This window comes from Lupinus angustifolius, chromosome LG01 (assembly GCF_001865875.1).
Source record: "Lupinus angustifolius cultivar Tanjil chromosome LG01, LupAngTanjil_v1.0, whole genome shotgun sequence".
Taxonomy (NCBI): Eukaryota; Viridiplantae; Streptophyta; class Magnoliopsida; order Fabales; family Fabaceae; genus Lupinus; species Lupinus angustifolius.
The window spans coordinates 35,756,746-35,779,010 of NC_032009.1; the positions used below are offsets into that span (position 1 = coordinate 35,756,746).

General features: G+C 29.6%; 2 protein-coding genes across 2 annotated transcripts; one reads left to right on the forward strand and one right to left on the reverse strand.

Moving 5' to 3' along the window:
* LOC109363669 lies at positions 3,936–5,041 on the forward strand. The gene has a single exon (XM_019557119.1). It carries the CDS (start codon positions 4,199–4,201, stop codon positions 4,955–4,957), a length of 759 nt encoding a protein of 252 aa, XP_019412664.1. The 5' UTR covers positions 3,936–4,198; the 3' UTR covers positions 4,958–5,041.
* On the reverse strand, positions 12,884–14,118 carry LOC109324990 (E3 ubiquitin-protein ligase ATL4-like). Its single transcript, XM_019557129.1, has one exon. It carries the CDS (start codon positions 14,030–14,032, stop codon positions 12,980–12,982), a length of 1,053 nt encoding a protein of 350 aa, XP_019412674.1. The 5' UTR covers positions 14,033–14,118; the 3' UTR covers positions 12,884–12,979.

Consider the following 22,265-nt stretch of genomic DNA (forward strand, 5'->3'; position numbering starts at 1 on the left):
GCACAAAACTCCTACTACATACATCTACATAAAACTTATTCTTGCATGCATCTTGTTTCTTCTTTTTTTAGCAATATAGTGTATAGACTTTGTCTATTTATGTCAAATCACACGTTTCCACTTTTCCATCAGTAATTATTAGCATCACGCAAAATATGAAAGTGCTTAGTCAAAAATTATGGTTTGAACATTACAACATGCCTTGATGAAGCCACCTTGTTAGATATTACCCTTAACTTGTTTTCTCACAAATAATTCTATTTAAATATTTTAATATACTTACTTCAAATTTATATTTATTGTAATACTTGTCCATTCCTTAATTATTGTTATCCATTTTGATATTTATGTTTTGTTATCATATGTGACTTGGTATTGTATTCCTTGATATTTTTATTTGCATTTTAGACATTGAATACCACATCCTATTTTATATGTGGAAAAAATCATCTCCAATATTGAAGAGGTCATTTTATTGCTTACCTTTTAAATTTGTTTTATTGATTTGCCATAATTCCGGATATCATTTCACAGGGTTATTGAATATTTGTCAGTATTATTTTGAAAATTATATTTACTTTATTATGTTTGGCAAATTTCATTCATGAATATTTATGATATTTCTAATTTTATATGGTTGTATGAAGTTTTAATCATGCATCCCTTGATTTCTGCACTTCAAACATAAGAAATGACATCTTATTATTTTACACATTAATCACAATATTTCAATTTGTGCCTTTACACTTCCATTCATTTGTGCACTTATTTTTTTTGTATAGGTACTATCTCACACTATGAGTAACGAATTAAACTTTCCTAATAAGTGCTAATCTCAAGAATCAATCTCTTAATTTTTTAATTATCTGAAAATCTAGCAGGACCTTATATCGCTGGATCATGTTGTATTCATTTACTTTTTAAAGCGCAGCCAACTTCACCTCCACAATTAATTTCAGTTTCATGTGTGACATATTTATGATTTGTTAAGAATTTATTTTTATTAATTATCAATTAAATTTATTAGCTTTTAGTCGACAACAAAATTTACAAAGCACTTAAGGTATGATATCTTTTTGATAAGAAACTAATTCATCTTAGGATACGTAACTCATCCTTCAAACACCGCCTCACTACTATATTCAAATCTCCAACCCAAAAACACACTCTTAAATGAACCCTTACTATAGATAGAATAAAGAGAACGTTAAATTTCTTTATTTATGTTTTTTGTTTATAAATTTTGAAACAGAATATGCCACGTACTTTGTAAAAGCTTGGAGGAAGAAATCCCACCCCACCACTCTCGCTACCGTTAATTTATTCTGGTACTAGATAAGACACGTCATCTAAGACTTAGTAATCATGATAACAAATATATTAGTTTTAAAGAGTTTAACATTCTTGGAAAGATTTTATATTATCTTGTTACTATATTATCCACATTTATGTGAAATATTTTATACAAGTTTTTTATCTTATTTAATATTATCTACATTTATGTATCAATGACCATTAACTTTAAGAGAGAAAATATGTATACATAAAATATTTATATTATTAATTATTAATTTTTAGATAAAAATAATATAAATAAATGTTGGATGATAGATTAACTTTATACAAATATTTATATTGTCAATGCATAGATATTATACTTTAAATAAAAGTAGAGAAAAAATATATTAATGACAGTATACGAATTTTATACAGTATTATTGCATCATTAATCATTTATAGTTCTTATGCATACCATCATTATTATAATTTATTTCTAATTATGTTTATCAATATTAATATTATAATTGTTATTTGTTAGATCATGTGAAAACAAAACTTTTATTATTTAATTGAGTTCAAAACTCATTAGTGCCCATAGTGAAACATTTATAGTATAGTATTAGTGAAGTGAACTACTAATGTTTGCTTTTTAATGATTTAACCATCTAATTTTGTAATAATACTTGTTTTAAGAAAATTAAATTAAATTACATTTACATCCTAAGTTTTAGTAAAATTACATTAGTCACAAACTAAGTTTTCATTCTTTCACCTATAAAAACCTCTAATTTATAGTCATATATTACACTAACTACATTTATAAGAAAAATAAGTGTAACAAAAAAATGGTGATAAATGTAATTAAGTTAAACAAAATATAATATATGTGGAAATAAGTACATTATAGTGTAATTAAGTATATTTTTTTGTTCGTTACATTATAGGGTAGTTAAACAATATTTCCTTAGAATTATTAATATATTTTATAATTAACAAAAAATAAAAATATATGGACTTGTGTACTTGTTTCTATAACGAGAATAATGTATCTCCTCATATCAAGAAATAATATATCTTCTCTAACCAGTAAAAATGTGATATATACGCCATTTTGTTTATTTTTAAAAATAATTTTATAGAAAATAATGAAACATAACATATGTCGTGATTTCACTGACAGAAGAAAATAACTTATCTCCTTATACTAGGAGATACTTCATTCTCATCTTATAAACTTTTGATTTTCTATTGTTTTTATTAAAGACTAGATTCGACCAACTACTAGAAGACAAAACATAACATCCATTAATCATTATAATTATGTTACCTTCCTTGTATAATCAAAAATCAACCCCACTAATTACTACTCTTCCATCCCTAGTTTTATCTTATTTTATATGTCTTCTTACCTTATAAAACCAAGATAAACTATATGTATTTTTTAAATCTATTTTTATATATTAAGTAAGGAGGACAATGTGTGTAAGTTGAGCAGTACATTATTTGTACCTATTATATTATTTTATTTTTAGACTTAGATACGTTCCATAATATTCGCTAGGTCTACTACCCACGAGTCATTGAGTACTCAGTGAATTTATGTGTACTGACAAATTAAAAAACATTTAAAATAATTTTAGTAATTTATGTAATTGTGTGTTGGTTTCCTACAATCTCTTATGTTATTTGGATAATCAATAAGAGAAAAAACTATATGATATATTTAAAGTTTTAAACACATTTTAAATTTATTATTTTAACATTATGATGTAAAATTGATTTAGTAAGAATTGTCCAATCAACAAAACATTAGATTATACATATCAATATAACATAATTGTTTAACATCATAATAAACACATTAACATTATAACGTTATGAATTATTAATATGAGGAGGAATCCAGTTATCTAAGAGTAAGTTTTACTCTCCATATTATCCATCAATTCTAGAGGAATCTAATGATTTTAATTAGTTAGTAAATTTAAATTATTAGATATTGATAGAATTGTAGGATAGAAAGTATGTAGATCCCCACTATATTAATATATATATATATTGTACAATAGGTCTGTGCGCCCTACCAGACCCATTTAATATATGTCTTAAAATCTCTCATGTCTCAATTACCTACGTGCTCAAAAATATGAATCCAAATCCAACTTATTGTAGGTATTTTTTGTTGGTATCATGGTTTCGAATACCCATTGTCATCCCTAATATTACCCATTTTTCTTACCTAATTTAATTTTTAATTTTAAAACCAGTTCTTAGTAATTTTTCAATACAATTATTGAATTGAGATTAAATTATTTTCTCCATTTTTTACTATACTATTCTTTCTTACAAATTGTTCTTTTAATAATTTTCTTCCAAAAATCCTTTTCTATCTACTTAAATTGAGATCCAAGTTATAGTGAGAATCTAATTGTGACATGATATGAACATTTTAAATTGTATTCAATTTTTATACTCTATTGACTTCTTAAAAATGAGGAAATACTTTCTAAAAATACTAACAAAAAATATTAAACTTCAACACATTTCACATTCTTTTTTTTTAAACAAATTTATTTCAAAATCCCAAATTAGTTGCATCTTATTATTTCCTATTTTCTGACTAATCAATCAACAAATCAATTATCAGCAACAAAATAAACAAATGAATTCAAAGATTGCTGGATCATAATAAAAGAGTTGTTGTTATTCAACAAACACTTTCTTTTTCTTATAACAAACTTAGTTTCTCTGTCGTTTTCCACTTTTCTCTCTCTCTCTAAAATTTCTCTCTCCCAATTTTACCTTCTTCTCTATTTCCCATTATTATTCTCTCCACAAACCTTCTTCTCTATCTCTTTCAACGCAACCAGGAACTATACAAAAAACGGCGTCGTATTGAAAGCCCTATTAAATAATAATGAGGTGTAAGAAACACTTACATGATCTTACCAGCAATATCGGCGTTTGTGCCTCATGTCTCCGGGAGCGTCTCGAACCGATTTTCCAGGCCCAGGCCCAAGCCCAACAACACGCGCGTGTTACACCACGCTCCTCCGATGATCTTAAAAACAATCACTGTGATAACTCCGTCGGTTTGAATTTTCCACGGTCGGTTTCGCCGTACGTTCCTCGCCGGAAAACCGATCACGATCGACGTTTCAACCGGTCGTTCTACAGCACGCCGTTGGTGGATCCGTCGTTCTCCGAATCATGCGACGGAGGCAAAACAACGTCGTCGAAGAAGATAGGGAAGTTGTGGAACCTCTCTAACCTATTCCAATCTAGATCGAACAAATCATGCGATGATCCTTCTTCGTCAGTGGCAGCATCAACGTCATCACCGTCGTGGTTATCGACGATTCTCTCACCTCACCGGCACAATAAACAACGAAATTGCGAAGAATCGAGTCGAGGAAATTCAACAGAGAATAAATTCTATAACGATGTAGATCACTCACCGTTGGAGAATCACACGGCGGCGGTTGCGGCGAGGCGGTCACGGTTAGGTTCCGCCGGAAAGAAGCTATCGGGAATGGTTATATGTTTGAGTCCGTTGGTTCGAGCGAGTCCGAATCGGAACACACCAATGGTTATGGTGAGTGGGACCCACACATCATATTGTGCGAACCGTTCTAGAAAGTTTGCAGATTTTGGAAGAGTTACTCATAATCGTTGAGTTTCTTTCCTTTTTATATGTGCTCACGTTTTCTTTGCTTCATTTCTCATTATTCTGCAGATTTTTATTAAATTTTTTTTATTTTATCTTTTGAGACAAAATACTGAACAGTTTTTTTTTATACTTTTTTTAAATGCTCAGATACAACACATTGCATATTGTGTTTGATGTTTATTTGGATATGTTTTATAATGTAGATATTTCATGTAATCTATGTAGAAAAGGAAAGAAAAATGTAATAATTATGCAGTGTTAATGTAATATAGTTAGTATATCATTCACAATTCATTTATATTACATATTTTGTTAAAGAGATAACAATAATTAAATATGAATTGTAAATGATGTAATTATATTGTTCTTGCATATATTTTATATATTTTATTTTTGTGAAAGAAAGAATGAATGGTGATTTGTTTAGGTTTTAGTGTATTATTATATTCTAATGTTTTTGTTTTTATATATACTAAACCATGAGCAATATAATATTCTTCTGCCAATTCTTTGTACAATGGAACTCTATAAGTTTTCATCATGAGGAGGAAGAGAAAGATATAGATTTTACTTTTAGAATGGACTTTCATGATTTCTTGACTTAATTGAGTTTTAATTGGATAATGAATACGAGAGAATGTTATAGGAGTGTATTTTATAGTTCTCAAGTATTTTCATTTCATTCTTTACCTTCCGAAAATCGACTAATAAGTTGGAATTCCATGATGTTGTTTGCTTTTGGTACTTTATTAAATTATGAAAGATTAATATTTTAAATTATACACTATGTTTTAATATTTTGGTTATGTTATTGCTACACCATCAACCACATTCTTCTACAATTGTGTGGTGAACACAATATAAAATGTGGCTTCATCCACCATCACTTCAAATTTAAGACATTGGGAAAAAAGTTTTCTTCAAACATGCTTTTGTTGTAGTTGTTGGTAGCTTCATTTAAATCTTGAAACTACTCCTTTCTTTGTTTTTTTCTTTTTTTATTTTATTAGTCATTTTGGGAGTTTGTCTTGATTTTATTTATAGGTATAGTTACAAATAATGATTTTGCTATTGAAGTGTACTTATTCACTCAAATAATTTGAGTGATTAAAGAAAACTTAGTTTGGTAAGTAAAAAAACATTTTTTGATAAATTAACAATGTAACCAAACAATTACATTTCTATATATTTTATTATATCCTATGATTTTTTATATAATAATATGTACTCAAACCCTATAAATAAGAAATGCCATTTTGACATTTGTAGAGTATATATAGAGGATATAAACCATAAAGGTTAAACCCCAATACAAAACCCTTTAACTCAGCCTGAATTGTTCTCTTCCTTAGAGAGATTTATCATGAAGTGAAGCTATCATTTGGCTTACTTCATTGATTAAAAAAAGAGTATAATATTTATATTTATTAATATAAAGATTTATACACAGTCAATATATCATTCATTATTCATTTGAATTAATTTTTAATGAACTAGTCATGATTAAACATGAATAATAGATAATATATTAGTAGTGTATAAAACTCATAAACTACCGATACATACATTTTTTTCTGTTAAAAAAAATGGTGTGGGCATTCAAGGACTCATTTTAGTGTTTTTGTTTGTTCTGTTTTGGGATTGATGGCATCATGGTTTCTTTAATGTAGACACATTGAAGATATTCATAATGGTTGGTTTCACTCCATTGTGTTTTTTTCTAAGACATGGTATATGGAGGATCTCTTTGTCTCCTTTGTATTCCTTTTTTCATCTAATAATCTTTCTTCATTTAGTAAAAAATAATTAAAGGAATATTATGAGTGTCAGAGATCAAATTAGGGTTCTCCTTTTAGATATAGATGTTTATTTGAAAGTTCACTTTTATGGGTAAGTTTCTATACATTGACATTGTAATTGCTATTTTATATTAGAATCAGTGTGTTCATGTACTTGTCAATCACTTTTTTTCCCACTTTTGTAAGGGTGTTTACGGTCATTTCAATCGGTTTTTAGATAAAAAATAATCCAATTCAAACATGTAATTAACATATGATCTGGACCGGTCTGGTCTGTTTATATTAAGATGTTCGATTCAATCCAAATATAATATGCGGTTTCAGTTCGGTTTAGATCAGTTTTTTTTATTTTATAAAATATTGAAATTGCACATACATTCAAAACTCATAAAAATGACTAAATATTAAGCATAAAATAACAATAAAAATAGGGCTCAACAATTTTTAATGTGCAATTATAGTATAAGTAAACAACATCGTAAAATAGTAATAAATAGTAAGACAATAATAATAAAAGTAAAAATAGTAACAACAATAACAAGATATCAATAATAAAGACAACAAAACAACATGATATCAATAACAATAATATGAGTACTTGCAACGTAATTTTAACAGTTATAGTGTTCACCGATAATTAATAACAATAATACTTCACAACAATAAAATTGATAATAAAACACCTAATCAAAATAATACTTGAATTCTCTTTACTTGTTATGAGATTGATTTAAGTTCTAAAAAAGTGTATCAAAAAACATAACAACATATATATAAGTATGTGTTATAGAATATAACAAATAAAATATAGATACAATTTTGGAGTTGGGACTTCAGAATAAGTTTGGTAGACACTTAAAAGTATTACACACTTAAACTTTACATATTATTTCAGTCCGGTCTGAATCGGTCTGCATCCAAGAGGTGAAACCAAAATCCAGACCGGACCAATCGGTCTTTAAAAAATAAGTCCAACACGACCCAAATGCATTCGGTTTTTGCGGTTTCGCTATATTTTGGATCGATTTTCGGTTTTATTGTTGGACCGGTCTGAATTTGAACACCCCTACTTTCGTGCGGTATGATATACATATTTCTTTGTAGTTTTTTCATTTATAACAACAAATATCAAAGCTTTTCCCATCTGGTAGGGCTGATTATATGAATGATATGATGTTATTATATGTTCTTTAGGTAACCCGATGAGGCACATGATATAATAATGAGTTTCTCCTCATCAAATTCTAGTCATTTTTTTGTGGTTAATCCTACTGAGTTTAGATCATTTCCAGCACTTGAAGGATTTATAGAGATGTTGATATATGATATAATTAAATTTTAAGAGTCTGAATTTTGAATTTTTTGTAATTAAATAAATTTCATAATTTTCAAATCTATTTTTTCCTCAATTTCAAGTACCGGAGGATGCAATGCCGGATAATATCTCAGTTCAACCATATCATACTAAAACATGATTTGAGCTTTTGTTTTTGGTACAGTAGAAAGAAAAAACAAAACTAAATAGAAAGAACTAAACCTATAAAATTTTGAAGCACCAGCCGGAGGAGAAGCCAAAATCTTAAAAGCTGAGCACGGAAGGGCATCAGTCTTAGCCATAAAATCTGCTAAGGCATTGGCTTCCTTTGAACTAAAATGAATATGAACCTCCCAGCAACGAATAAGCAACTTGCATATCCGACTCACCACTTCAGAAATCTTGTGAAATCTGACCACAAGACCCTCTATAATGATTTGCACAGCTTCCAGACGGTCATACTCGAGCGCAACATCTCAGAAACCTCTATGACAAGCCAAAATCAAACCTTGTTCCATTGCGATAAAATATGCTTCGATAGTAATAACAAATCCAAAGCCAACAGGGAAACCCATAAGCTAGTGTCCTTCATGGTTGCGAATAGCGTCACCGCCTCCCATCAAATTAGATCTCATGGAACAACTACTATCGACATTCAGCTTCACTTGCCCAACTGCTAGACAAGACCATTGAAAAAGAGAAAGCTTAATATTTACAATGTTGGCATCTGACAAAGCAAACCAATCTCTAAAATTCTAATGCACACTAGAAGCCGCAAGGTTAATATCTCAGGCCAAAAAATCCAGGATAGTGTTATTCCTCCATCTCCAAGCCTACTAAATACCTGTTAAAAACAAACTACGAAAAAGGAATTTAGAATTATCCACTAGTCACCTGATGAAAGAATGATTACTCCATAAAGAAGGATCAACAAAGCCCAAACGACACCATAACAGAATCGAGTTATTGCAATTTCGGAGAGTATGAAGGAGCTCCTCAACAAAACTGACACTCAGAACAAATAAGACTGAAAGTCAACTTCTGCATGATTGTGAGCTATTATAAATACTAACTTGTTATAAAAAAACAACTTTGGGCTTTGTGCTTGATCTTGATATCATCTAGAATGATTTCCATCCTAAAAAATTCACAAATTCTATGGTCATAGTTGGAAATTCTAACTATTAATCCTTTTCCTCCTCTTTTAATTAATAATTCTTTTCCCGAAGCCATGAGATACACTAGAATAGTTCAATTGATTTGAATATGTCTCTTGCATGATTCATGGAATGGCTTATCATGCTCACACCATATGTCAAATTTGACCTCATATCCTTTTTAATACGAAAGAGTTCAATACTAAACGTAAATAGTAACATATGATATATAATTATTTTTAATTATCCATATATTAAATTATTTATAAATAAAAAATATGAAACTTCTATTTACCTCATATTCTAGTAGAATCCATTACTAGAGAGGATTTCAGCTCGTAAAATTTAGTGTAATGTGGGCTTTACATTATCAACTCTCCTACCACTTTTTGATACCAAACTTTATTAACCTTGACACTTTCTTCCTCATTACTCATTCTATGGTTTTACTCATTTGGTACTCCAACACAATTTTCTTTTGAAAGGATCATCCCAAAGTTTCCACCATCTATTTGGAGAAATCCATATGTTGCAAATTGATCGGCCCATTTACAAATTTTACAAAAAAAAAGTTGAAGGATCAAAAATCCATATTTTTAAACATTGAGAACTAAGATATAAACTATACTTCAGAGATTAAGTTGCATTTTTCATTAATTTTTTGTATGCTAGTATGGTTTCATATAACAACTTTTCATATTCTCATAACGTCGTCCATAATTCAAATCTTGATTATTTTAACTATTGAATAAAAGTAATACACATAAATAATAAATGATATACGAACCATATAAAAACTTTATACCATAGGTACATATATATTAACCTCATTGTTTTATTTTGCATTCTAAGTACTTAACTTTTTTAGTTAATTGACATGATAACCTAAGTTGAGGTTATCACTTATCAACTAACCATTAATATCAATTTATTCCCTCAGCCATCACCACCTTCCACAAATATTATCACCTCTTTATAGTCCTTATGTTGAAATAGAGGGAAAGTAAATATTCGTACTAGTTTCATGGATCAATCATAGTCCTTTTTAAAACTTAGTTTACCAAAGTTTGCTCATGAATATCATGAGTATTGTGTTTGTGATTTCAACTTGGTTTGCTTTTTCTACAAGTAAAATAGGATTCCTAGACAAAGTATCCAAAAATTAGAAAAAAGAATAAGCCCTAAAAAGTTATGTCATCTTATAATAAATAATATTAACCTTTAATGGATCAAGGAAATAAAAAAGGAATGTAAACTTAAGAATAAATAATGTTATTTACAATTTAGAAATATAGTGGATCCAATCAACATTAAATTTCGACATGAAATACACCCATTAAATATTGATTTTGGTTTTAGTTTCGGCTAAATTTTCTTTGTGTTGATTATAAGCTATACTTTCTTAATCGATAGGTTTTTTTATTTCTTCAATAAGAGTGTCAAAAGTGAATTATTTATTTCTCGAATGTAAGTTTTCCTTTGATTATTACAAAATACCATCCAGCAAGTATAGTATATTGTTCTAAATTTAATAAAAATATATACAAAAGTCAATATATATTTATTGCCAAACACACAAAATTTAAGCAGTGAGAGCAATGTATACATTAATCGAAAATATTAAAAATATTTTTTATAAGTAGGTTAATTACCAATATAAAATGTAAACCATATATACAATTTCTATAATAATCATATTGTGCTACCGACTGCTACACTATTGAATCATTTTAAAATTATTAAATTATTAATTTTCATATTTTTAAAATATTAAATCAAATATTATTTTCAATACTATAGAAAATATCTCTATATAACAAAATAATAACCTAACCTTTCATCTCCTATATTTCACATTCAATTCATGATAACCTTTCATCTCCTATATCTGTAGAAGTGGTCTTAGATTTTTGTGTAAGTTAATATGATAGTCATAATTTTAAATCTTGTTTAGATGAAAGAGTAAAAATAAATAAATAAAAAAGAATAGAGAAATGTAGGTTATGATAGGAACATGTAGTATATGTGATAATTAATACTAACTTGATTTCATTTAATACTTTTATATTGTCAGTATAAAGATTTATATAATTAATTATATTATTTTTTATTTATTTGATTTTACTTTAAGAATCGATCATGATTAAATATAGATGGTAAATAATATACTGATAATGTATAAAACTCATATACTATCGGTGTATACAGTTTTTCATCTTTGTATAAAGATTAATAAATGTAGCAGAAGGCCGAAAATTGAGGCAGACGTTGGACCTTCTCCATTAAAATGTTTGGTAACCTAACAATAAATGAGATATCCATTAATTACATGCCTTCTCTTCCTATCTAAAGAAATGGATTCGGATCACTTGTTTCGAACGGTGTCATATTCTATATATCAAATCAATCAAAACGTGACTTTTTATTTTTACAATCTTTATTTAATTCATATAGCAAAATGTGATGGATTTAAAACAGAAAATAAGACACGATTGGAGACAATTGATCTTTTTCCACACCAAACCCCCCTTATGCTTTTCCTCCTTCCAAAAAGTACCATAAATCACATAACCCCCTTATTTATTTCTATTTTCTCGGGTAAAAACTCCATAAATTTTAGGTTCATTTTTTAATGTTATAATTTATTTTTTATTTTGTGCAATTTTTTATCTTATCAGGCTAATGATTGTTTTCTAAAATAAACCCTAGAACTCGAGAAGCAGTAGTAATTATTTTTGTTTGTAATATAATTAATCTCTATTTGTTTGGCTACATGCAGTAATATTACATTTTCAAAAGATTCATCCTTATGATACATTTTGAGCAACATGTCAAAGATTCATCATTTGTCATTCTTATGTCTTTTAGCTTTTTGTTTTTGAAAAAAAAATATAATCCTCTTCAACTCTTTTAGTTTTAATTTTATACATGTTAGTGATCAATGAGAATACATCTTTCGTCCTAAAGTTTATATCATTCTATGTATTATGTAATTTTCATTGGTCGGAAAATATAAAATTAATATATATTTAATTCATAAATTACTTTTCTAACGAATGAAAAATATATGATACATGAAGTGATACAAATTTTGTATGTAAGTTTATCCATATAAAAATTTAACATAAAACCTACTTTGTATTTTACTCTTATAAAATTAAAATTAAAATTACCAAGAAGAATGAAGTCGAAATATTTTTATGCATAATTATTTTGTGCGTACTAGAATTAATTATGATATATTATTTGTAGAAATTATTTTATACTGTTATTTTATCATATTGTTACCTTACAACTATTTAAATATCATAATAACTACTTCAATATATAAAGGATTAGGCCATCTTTCAATCCCAAAATATCATCCCTCCACTATATCCAAACTACTCAACAATCAATCAGATTTTATATAAAAAAATAGAAATAAAATTATAACGAATTATGTTAAAAATAATAAGAGTGTAATATTTATGTATTGTTAGATTAAAAATTTATATATATTTAATACTTCATCTTTTTATTAATATGCAGTCACAATATATACATACATTGATTCGAATTTAAATTGTATATTTTCATCTTATAATATGAGCACAATATTATATATATTATCTACATGGATTCAAGTTTACACTAATTTGGTTCATGGTAAAACATTGAATTAAAGCGAAATGCTAAAGTAATATTTATGGGGGGAAAATTGAAAAATTAAAAAAATATATAAAAAAATTAGAAAATGTTTTACGTAATATTACGATCATACCCCTGAAATCCAACGAAACATTTCGCTAATCTCTTCACCAATTCTGTTACCTTCAATGTCATAATCAACACTTACTGGAACGACGTCGCTTCTTCTACTACTCCCGCCAAATCTTCCAGAGCTTCTAAACGACACCGTTCTCGACGATATTGAAGCTGAAATTCTATCCACGTAATCCTTAAGCCAGTTTCTAACTCCGGCAACATCTCCGGCAAGAAATGCTTCATTCTGAGTCACCGAATACTCCGCCGGAATCGGAATATCCTTTTGATCTGAAACGCTTCTCCGGTGAGCATTACTGAAAGGAACCTCTGATTCCTCATTCACTAAGTACTCAAACGATCCAATGGAATATGACCTCGTTCCCGCGCCGCCACTACGAGCATCATCGGCGGTGGAGGAAACGGAATCCTCCGGTGCCGTTGCTGCTGCGGTTCCTCTGCGGCTCACATTCCCTATCTCAACTCGAAAACTGTCGCTTCCGGCGGAGGATGACGACCGGAGAATCTTGGCGAGGTCGTTATCGGCGGCGACAATGGCGGATCGGCAGAGCGGACAGGAGAGGTTGGACTGTAGCCAAGTGTCAATGCATTCCGCGTGGAACGCGTGGCAGCAGAGCGGAAGGAGGCGGAGGAGGTCGTGGTCTTGAAACTTCGACAAGCACACGGCGCAGTCAGCGGCGCCGGTGGCGGAGCGGCGAGTGACGGAGGAAAACGTGAACAAAGGGAGTGAGTCAATTATAGAGGATGGAGTGATTTCCGGCGAAATGCGGCGGCTGGATGTGAAGATCGGAGTTGCAGCGGCGGATGAGGGGACGGCGGAGGAGGAATGGGAGAGGCGGCGGAGGCAGCGGCGGTTAAGGTGACGGATTAGGAAGCAGATTGATAAGGAAACGATAACGGTAACGGCGAGGACGGTTACAATGATGAGAATGGTTGGGCTGAGGTTCTTTAACGAAGATGATGAACGGCGTGAAGTGGAAGATGAAAGTGGGATAAAGGTGTCTGATCCGACGACGTTTAATGATAATGGAGGAGGAGAAGACATTGTTAGAAAAAAAGGTTTCAGAAACAAGAAAAGGGAAAAAATGGTGCAACGTAAGTAAGTGTGTTGTTTTTATTTCATGGGTTGTGTGAGTGGGAGCTTCATTTTGTTGTCTCAAAGTTTCTCGCATTCCATTTATTTTTTTATTCTCGTTGGTCAGAAAAATAAAATCGAAATTTAACATATATGATATTTTCTGATCAACGAGATTAAAAAGTTATGTGAATTAACATGTATTGAGACAGAAGATGTGCTTTCCTATAAATAGATATCATGTATATCATTTTTTTGCTTGTTTTTCTATCTCTATCCAATAAAAAACTGACACTTAATTAAAAGTAAAAGCCATAAAAATAAAAACTAATATTTTCATATTACTTAATGAAATTTGATCGGTTAAATACATGAATATGATTTTCGGGGAAGAGAGGATCTTTATATGTTTTTGTTGTTGTTTTGAGAAGAAGGAGAAGAGTCACGTGAGGAGCACGTGAAGTGTGGTGAGGGGATTAATGAATGATGAATGAGATGGAAATGAAATTAATTTGGTTGAATGAAGAGAAGTAAATGCGTTCAGGTTTATGGAGAAGAGAAGAGAGGAAACAGCAATGTCTGGTGAGTGTTCTTAAATTCTACATGGTTAGACTATATCCTTCTGCTGCATTTGTGTAGGTGTTTATGTGGGCTCCATAACTTGCTTCATTTTATTTAATATTTCCTTTATTTCATTATTTATTATTATAATATATTAAGACATAGGGTAATCCATCATTTTCTAGTCATTCAGAGAGAAATTGGATACCAAATCCTTCTTTCAAAGGTTACATTTGTTACCAAATCATGATTAAATTTGTTTATGTACCAAAAAATCATGATTAAATGTGTTTTATGTGAAGCAATTCTTGAGAAGTTTTCTTGGGAAGAGTGTGAGTGATGGCAAATCATGATGAAAATACTTATATTGGTCTATGGGACGATCGTAAATCCATAGGGTAACTAAGAATATGACAAATGGTATCAAAGTGACATATCATCTTCTAACATGATGTGATTAAGGGACGAAATAGGCCAAAGCGATGGACATGTGTGTTGGAATATCATCCATAGGTTAGTGTTCTTCGATAGAGTATGAAAGAAGTATATAAGTGAGTTTGAAATCACTAACCCAAAATTTTAAGACATTAGATCTATGAGTTCATCCATTCATATGATATGTGACCTATGCGTGAAATGGGTTGGCTCCATGCAGTTGCTTATAGGCGGAGGGATACATGAATATACATGCCAGAATGAGAGGAGTCTTACAACTCTTTATATGCGATTATATCAACAAGATGCATCTACTTTTCGCGAGCGCATCTCTATTGATAGAGCTAGACTACATTTGAAGATTAGTGAAACTCTCATCCATCATCTAAACTTATTATTAATAACTATACAATATGGTATGAGAATAGTCTCGTCCTCGTAGAACTCTTTTTATCGTATGCTACACAACTCATTTTTATGTATTACCAAAAGTATTCATTTGTCTTTTAACAATGAATTAATTTTTTTTTATTGTGTGACTGTCTCTTCCAACAAATGATTCATAACTCTTTTGAAATTATGCTAATTAATATTAGGAACTTAATAATATAAAGATGTGTCTATTGGCACAATAAAAATATATTTGTTAAGTGTCACTTTCTTATTATTTTTTTACTAAAAAGCGTCTACCACCATGCCTTTTAAAAATAGAACATGTGTTTGGTTTCGCTAAGGTCAAATCATGTACCTTTTTAAAAACAATTACCGTTCACTTGGACATCTTGTATTTAGTTTCACTTAATTTGTCCTTTGTTTAACAGAAAATAACTTATGTTTTTTTGGGTAGAAAAATAACTTATGTTTTTTTGGGTAGAAAAATAACTTATGTTTTATTTGGTCAAAACAAATTAAAAGTATAAATTAAATAATTAACTCACTTTAATGCTCTTTTAATATTTTATTAAATATAATTTAATATCCACTAATGAGAAAGTTAAGCTAAACACTATATGAATACTTTTGTAAGTATTGAATGATTTATATATTACTAAGGCATAAATGCATTTATTTAGTTTTTGTTTATTATTTTTTAAGCAGTAGTAGGAGAATTTATAAAAAGCTGTTACCGAATATGGCAAAACTAAACTTCAAAATGAACTAAGAACTCGCAAAATAGAAAAAATATTGCTACTAAGTACGAAAAGTTGTATTTTAATTAAACTAATTCACAGTTAATCGAGTCTATGTAATAAAAAAACGGGTGAAATAAGACTAAACATGGTTTATAATGGAAAATTGACATCTGGGTTTGTATTTATTCATTTGGTATTTTTTAAAAATTTCGAAATAGAAAAACGTAATTGAGTAATTTAGAGTATTTTTTATCTCATTTTTCTTTATCTTTTATAGAAGCACATCTTCTATATCGCAATATATGTAACTTCATGTGAATGAATTGTAATTGATTAAAATAAATATTTAATAATTAAAATTTTAAGTTAAGAGATATTTTGGAACAAATGTTCCTCATCTTTTCTAACCCGTCAGTCTCAACCCTTCAATCCCAAATTCCTGTTGAAACTTGTGTGTTAAATTTAGAATTATATTGATTTCAATATTAATATATCATCAATTTTCTCATATGATTAATATATAATCCTTCGATTACTGTGTGTTACACTTTAATTTAGTAGTCAATATAATGATTTGACATATAAACAATAGGTTAATAACCTAAAAAAACCCTTATGTAGTTATGTCACAAGTTCATAAATTATTTTTCATTTATATATAATTAATTAATTAATATTAAGGTTAGTACTAGATTTTCTTGTCAATTTTTTTATTATTATGTGGTAATGGATTGCTACAACAAGAATTGCACTAGAGGGCCACTTAATCATAATTACACTAATTATAAATTATGAGAAAATGTGTATACATTGGTAGTGTAAGAGATTTTTACAATATCATTCTATTACTCACCATTCACATTTATTTATCATCGACTTTTAAATAAAAAATAACGCAAATGAATAGTGAATCATACATTGATTATATATGAATCTTTATATTGTCGGTATACACATATTATATTCATAAATTATTGAATGGAATGACTTACCGACAATATCGGCACAAAATAATCCCTCGCATTTATAAGTTCTAAACCAACCCCATGAATGCAAACCTTAAATAAATATTGAACCTTTAGTTGACCCCTTATTTAATTTTTACACAATAAATATTGATTACATAATATCAACTTTTATTTTTTTTAAAACTAAATATACCCTTTTACAACCTTTGGATTTATGGAAATAAACCAAGTTCATCGTTAAGATGCATATAACATTTCACAAATCTTAGACAACTTTTTTAATAGGCAAATGTTATATATATATATATATTATAGATTAAATGTTTGTATCTAGTAAATAATATTGAACATAAGTTGCTTCTTCTTTTTGCAAATAAAAATCATTTGAATAATGCAATTGAATCTGTGGCTGATATTGTCCACCATGTTGGCACAATATTTGGCATGGTAATGGATGAAAGGGTGAGTAAAGGGTATTGAATAGCGGCACAGAATGTAGTGTGTGGGAAATTGATGTGGTGTCACATGATGTTTGTTGTGGCTCTCCAAAGTCATGTAGTCATCATTACTTTTATTTATTTTTTATAAATAAAAAATACTTCTTTTTATTTTGACTTTCATATTATATATTATTTAAAAAAACATATTCCATATTTTACATATTTATTTTATAAAAATTTAATTGTTTATATCTATACATTAATTAACATTTCTAAATGACTTAATACATGAAATAATTTTTTTTTTAATTTATTCGTGAAGTAAGTAGATTCTCTCTCAAATATATGAAGTGAATTAAGTGTGAACAATTGTTATTGTGAAAATGAGAATATTTAATGTGAATTAATTAATCTTACTTTAATATGATAACTTTTTTATTAAGTAATTTTTAATCCTAACTATTCAGGTATAATTCAGATTATAAAGTCATAAATTTATCCTGTGATCTCTTTCTAGAATATATTGTTGAGTATTTCAAGTATAAGTTAATGTAGTAAAAAAGCTTGTGCTACATATAAATAGACTAATTAAAAAATATATAAGTGAATAAATTTATAAATTCAGTGTGATAATGTTTTAAGTTAAAATGTGGCATGAAATGTTTTTTCACTCAAATACATATCTTTCTTTATGAAAAGAAGGATTGTATCATATGATTTGTTTGTATAAAAAATATCACATGATTTGTAGACTACATTTAATAAAAGTGATGATTCTATAAAAGTCCACTCTTTCTAATCATATGTGGTGTGAAAATTATTTTAGCATTTGAATATGCTCAAAATTTATGATAAATATGACACCACAGTTCAATAAACAACCACATGATACATAGATGGAAAGTATTGTTTGGTCTATTTAGGGTTGCTGAAAACATACTTGTTGCATTCATCTTAATCTCCAAATATTAAGTAATAATATAATAAAATTAGCAAAAAGAATATGCTAGTCTAAAAATGATCATATTATTTTTATTTTTATTTCACACCAAAGTTCAATATTTGGTTAACACAGTATGCAGTTAACATTAGGAATTTGAGGGGAACAAAATGCATATACTAATAGTATAAATTTTTTTTAGACTGTCATTTCATTATACATAACTCATATCTAATTATTTTTTACATTTAAATATAAATAATACAAATGAAATGATATATAATATACTTATTGTATATAAATATTTATGCATATATAATGAAATTTTGACTCTTCAATCTTAATTAATATTATAACTAAGAAAACCTAATGGCAGTGTGGGAAAAGCATTTAGATTCAAAGGTAAAAAGTAAACGAAAATAGCTTTTCTTAAGGGTGCACTTAATTAATCAACAAGGGAAGAATTTTCCTTAAGAATAAAAAGTCAAATAGGATTGAGAAAAGTTGAAGTTAACTTCATCATCTGGATTGGAATAATCCAAGATGACCCAATCATTATATCTCAGTTTTCTATAACACAAATGTACTTGAGAAAACTTTAGATAAAAAAATAAACATATTTTATAACTTGGGAGATGAGGTATGGTTGTGCCAAATAAAATATTGATCAATAAATTATAGCAAAGTTAGTATTTTAATGTTGAAGAGAATGGTACAGGTGTTTGAAAACATGCAAACCCAAAAAACAAGGCAACTAATACATTCCATAATATTTGTCTATTACAACCATAATCTCTCATTATCTCTTCTAGGTGTCATATTTTTAATACAAGGTTGCTTGTATTTTAAAAAGAATATGTACTATAAAGAATTGGGTCCTATAGTTCATGAGCGCGTGTGCTTCACTATTCTTTCATTTGCAACAGAAATTGAGGAACATATACTTTCACTCGACTTGAGAGTTGATAGTAATAAGAATATATAAAAAGGAGTAGTAAAATAATAGATCTTAAGTTTTGGTATGAATACAGGAACAAGCGAACAATCAAATAATAAAAGAGTAGAGGTAAAAGAATAATATAAGAAATTTGGTAATAAGGTTCGGCAAATTGTGCTTATATCCTTAGGAATGTTGAAATACTACCACTATGTATTAGAGAATAAAGATTTGTGTCCCGCTATTGTTCTCCTTGTTACATTAGGTTTACATAACATAAACATATAGCTCACTACCTCAACTCATTTACATCAACCCAAACTCATAACTTGTATTGTTGTTCTCTAGAGAATATGAGTCATTGCACAACAATCCTCACCTTGGCGAATATCATCAATCTCTATCTTTCGCCATTGGGTTGGGGGAACTCCATAGTCTAGCATCATTTAATGTTCAGCAAGCTAGGTAATGCAAGAACTTGTCCACGGTGACAGACTTGGTTAACATATCAACTGCATTTTCTGAAATGTGAATCTTCTGTAAAAGTATATGCCCATAAGCTGCTAACTCTCTGATCTTATGAAATCTCACATCAATATGTTTGGTCCTAGCATGAGTACTTGGTTCATTGCCAAGAAGATAACATCCCGACTATCACAATGCAGCGAAACTCCACCTTGTTCAATGCCTAATTCATTTATCAGCCCCATAAGCCACATGGCTTCCTTAGAAGCTTCACCAACTATCATGTACTCTACTTCAGTTGTGGACTTAGCAACAACATACTGAACTGACGATCTCCACATAATTGGTCCACCTACAAGGGTAAAGACAAACTCTGTTGTGGACTTTTTATCTTCTAAGTCTCTTGCATAGTCTGAATCAACATAACCAACAACTGAAGGCTTACTCTATTGGCTGCCAAACATAATACCGAGACATGTAGTCCCCTTCAAATATCTAAGAATCAATTTGACTACTTCTCAATGTTGCTTCCTTGGTTTTGACATGTACTTGCATACTTGACTAACTGCTTGTGCCAAGTCCGGTCTAGTACAAACCATATCTTACATCAAGAAACCCATTGCACTAGCATATGGAACCTTTGACATGTACTTCTTCTCTTCATCTATCTTTGGACACTGATCTAGGGAAAGCTTGAAGTGATTTGCCAATGAAGTACTTACTACTTTAGCATTGCTCATATCAAATCTCTCTAAAATCTTTTCAACATAGCTTTGCTGGGAGAGCCATAGTTTTCTAGCTATCCTATCCATGTGAATCTCCATCCCAAGAATCTTCCTAGCAACCCCTATATCTTTCATGCCAAACTCCTTACCTAGCATGACTTTCTGCTCATTGATATCACTCAAATGATTAGCAGCAATTAACATATCATCAACATAAAGTAGTAGAAAAATAAAAGAGTCATCAACAATGCTTCTCACATAAACACAACAATCATACACACGTCGCTTGTAACCAAACTTCAACATATAAGTGTCAAACCACTTGTACCACTCTCTAGGAGACTAATTCAACCTATATAGAGAGTTTTTCAACTTGCAAACCAAGTGACTTTGTGCAGCTGCACTAAACCCTTCTGGTTATGTTATGTAAAATTTATCCTCTAATTCACCATGAAGAAAGGCAGTCTTCACATCCATCTATCATAAGTGCATATCTCGGCTGGCTACTAAGGCAAACACTGTCCTAATAGAAGTGTGTCTCACCATTGGGGAGAAAATCTCATTGTAGTTGACCCCTTTCTACTATGAATACTCTTTTGTTACAAGACGAGCCTTGAATTTCCCCCTTCTTTTTCTGATACTGTTGGCTTCCTCTTGTACACTCATTTTCACACTTGTCTGGTAGAAATGGGACAAGCTCCCAAGTTTGGTTCTTGTGTAGAGACTACATCTTCTCCATCATATCACTCATCCATTGTTCTTTCTCCTAATTCTTTATAGTCTCTTGAAAGCTACATGGATCTTCTGAACTAATATGGAGAGCAGTTGAAGCCATATCTCTCTAGATTTTTGATAGGACGTCTATCTCTGTCTCTAGCAAGTAGATACTCCTGCATACCTGAACTCTTCGCCTGAGAATCACCATATTCTTGACTTGAAGTAGTACATGGTTCATTACCTTTATTTACTTGAACCATTTTGTTGCTCACTAGAATCATATTTGATCTCAAAGTTCCTCTATTTCGCATAGACACCTCTATCAAAACTGTCTGTTTCAACATAAAATCTTCCATCACATACTGCATCTCTACTCAACACCACTTTTCTAGAAATTGGATCCCAAAACTTGAACCCCTTCACACTTTTGGTATCTCCAATGAAGATACACCTCTTTGACTTGGGATCAAGTTTAGATCGTTCATCACTAGGAACATGTACATACGTAGGACAACCAAATATGTGTAACATATTATAATTGACTAGGTTACTTGTTCATACTTCTAGGCAACGATGCACTAACCCTTGATCTTTTGGCACTGTACTCAGACGATACTACGCATTGCTTATGAGCCACAACCTGACATTAATATTATCATATCGTCGATCCATATCATAAAGATTTAACAAAGTTTTATATTGTGTGTTGACTGTATAATACAACTTTCACCTTTTATCCGGGTTTAGGATTGACTATGTATAACATCAAACACATATAATGATAGTCTTCTACCAAAAGAATAATAAGGTGGAAAATAAATTAAAAGGAAAAATTAGCATAAATGAATGCAAGGAGAGTTGCAAAGAAATATTATTATTTTT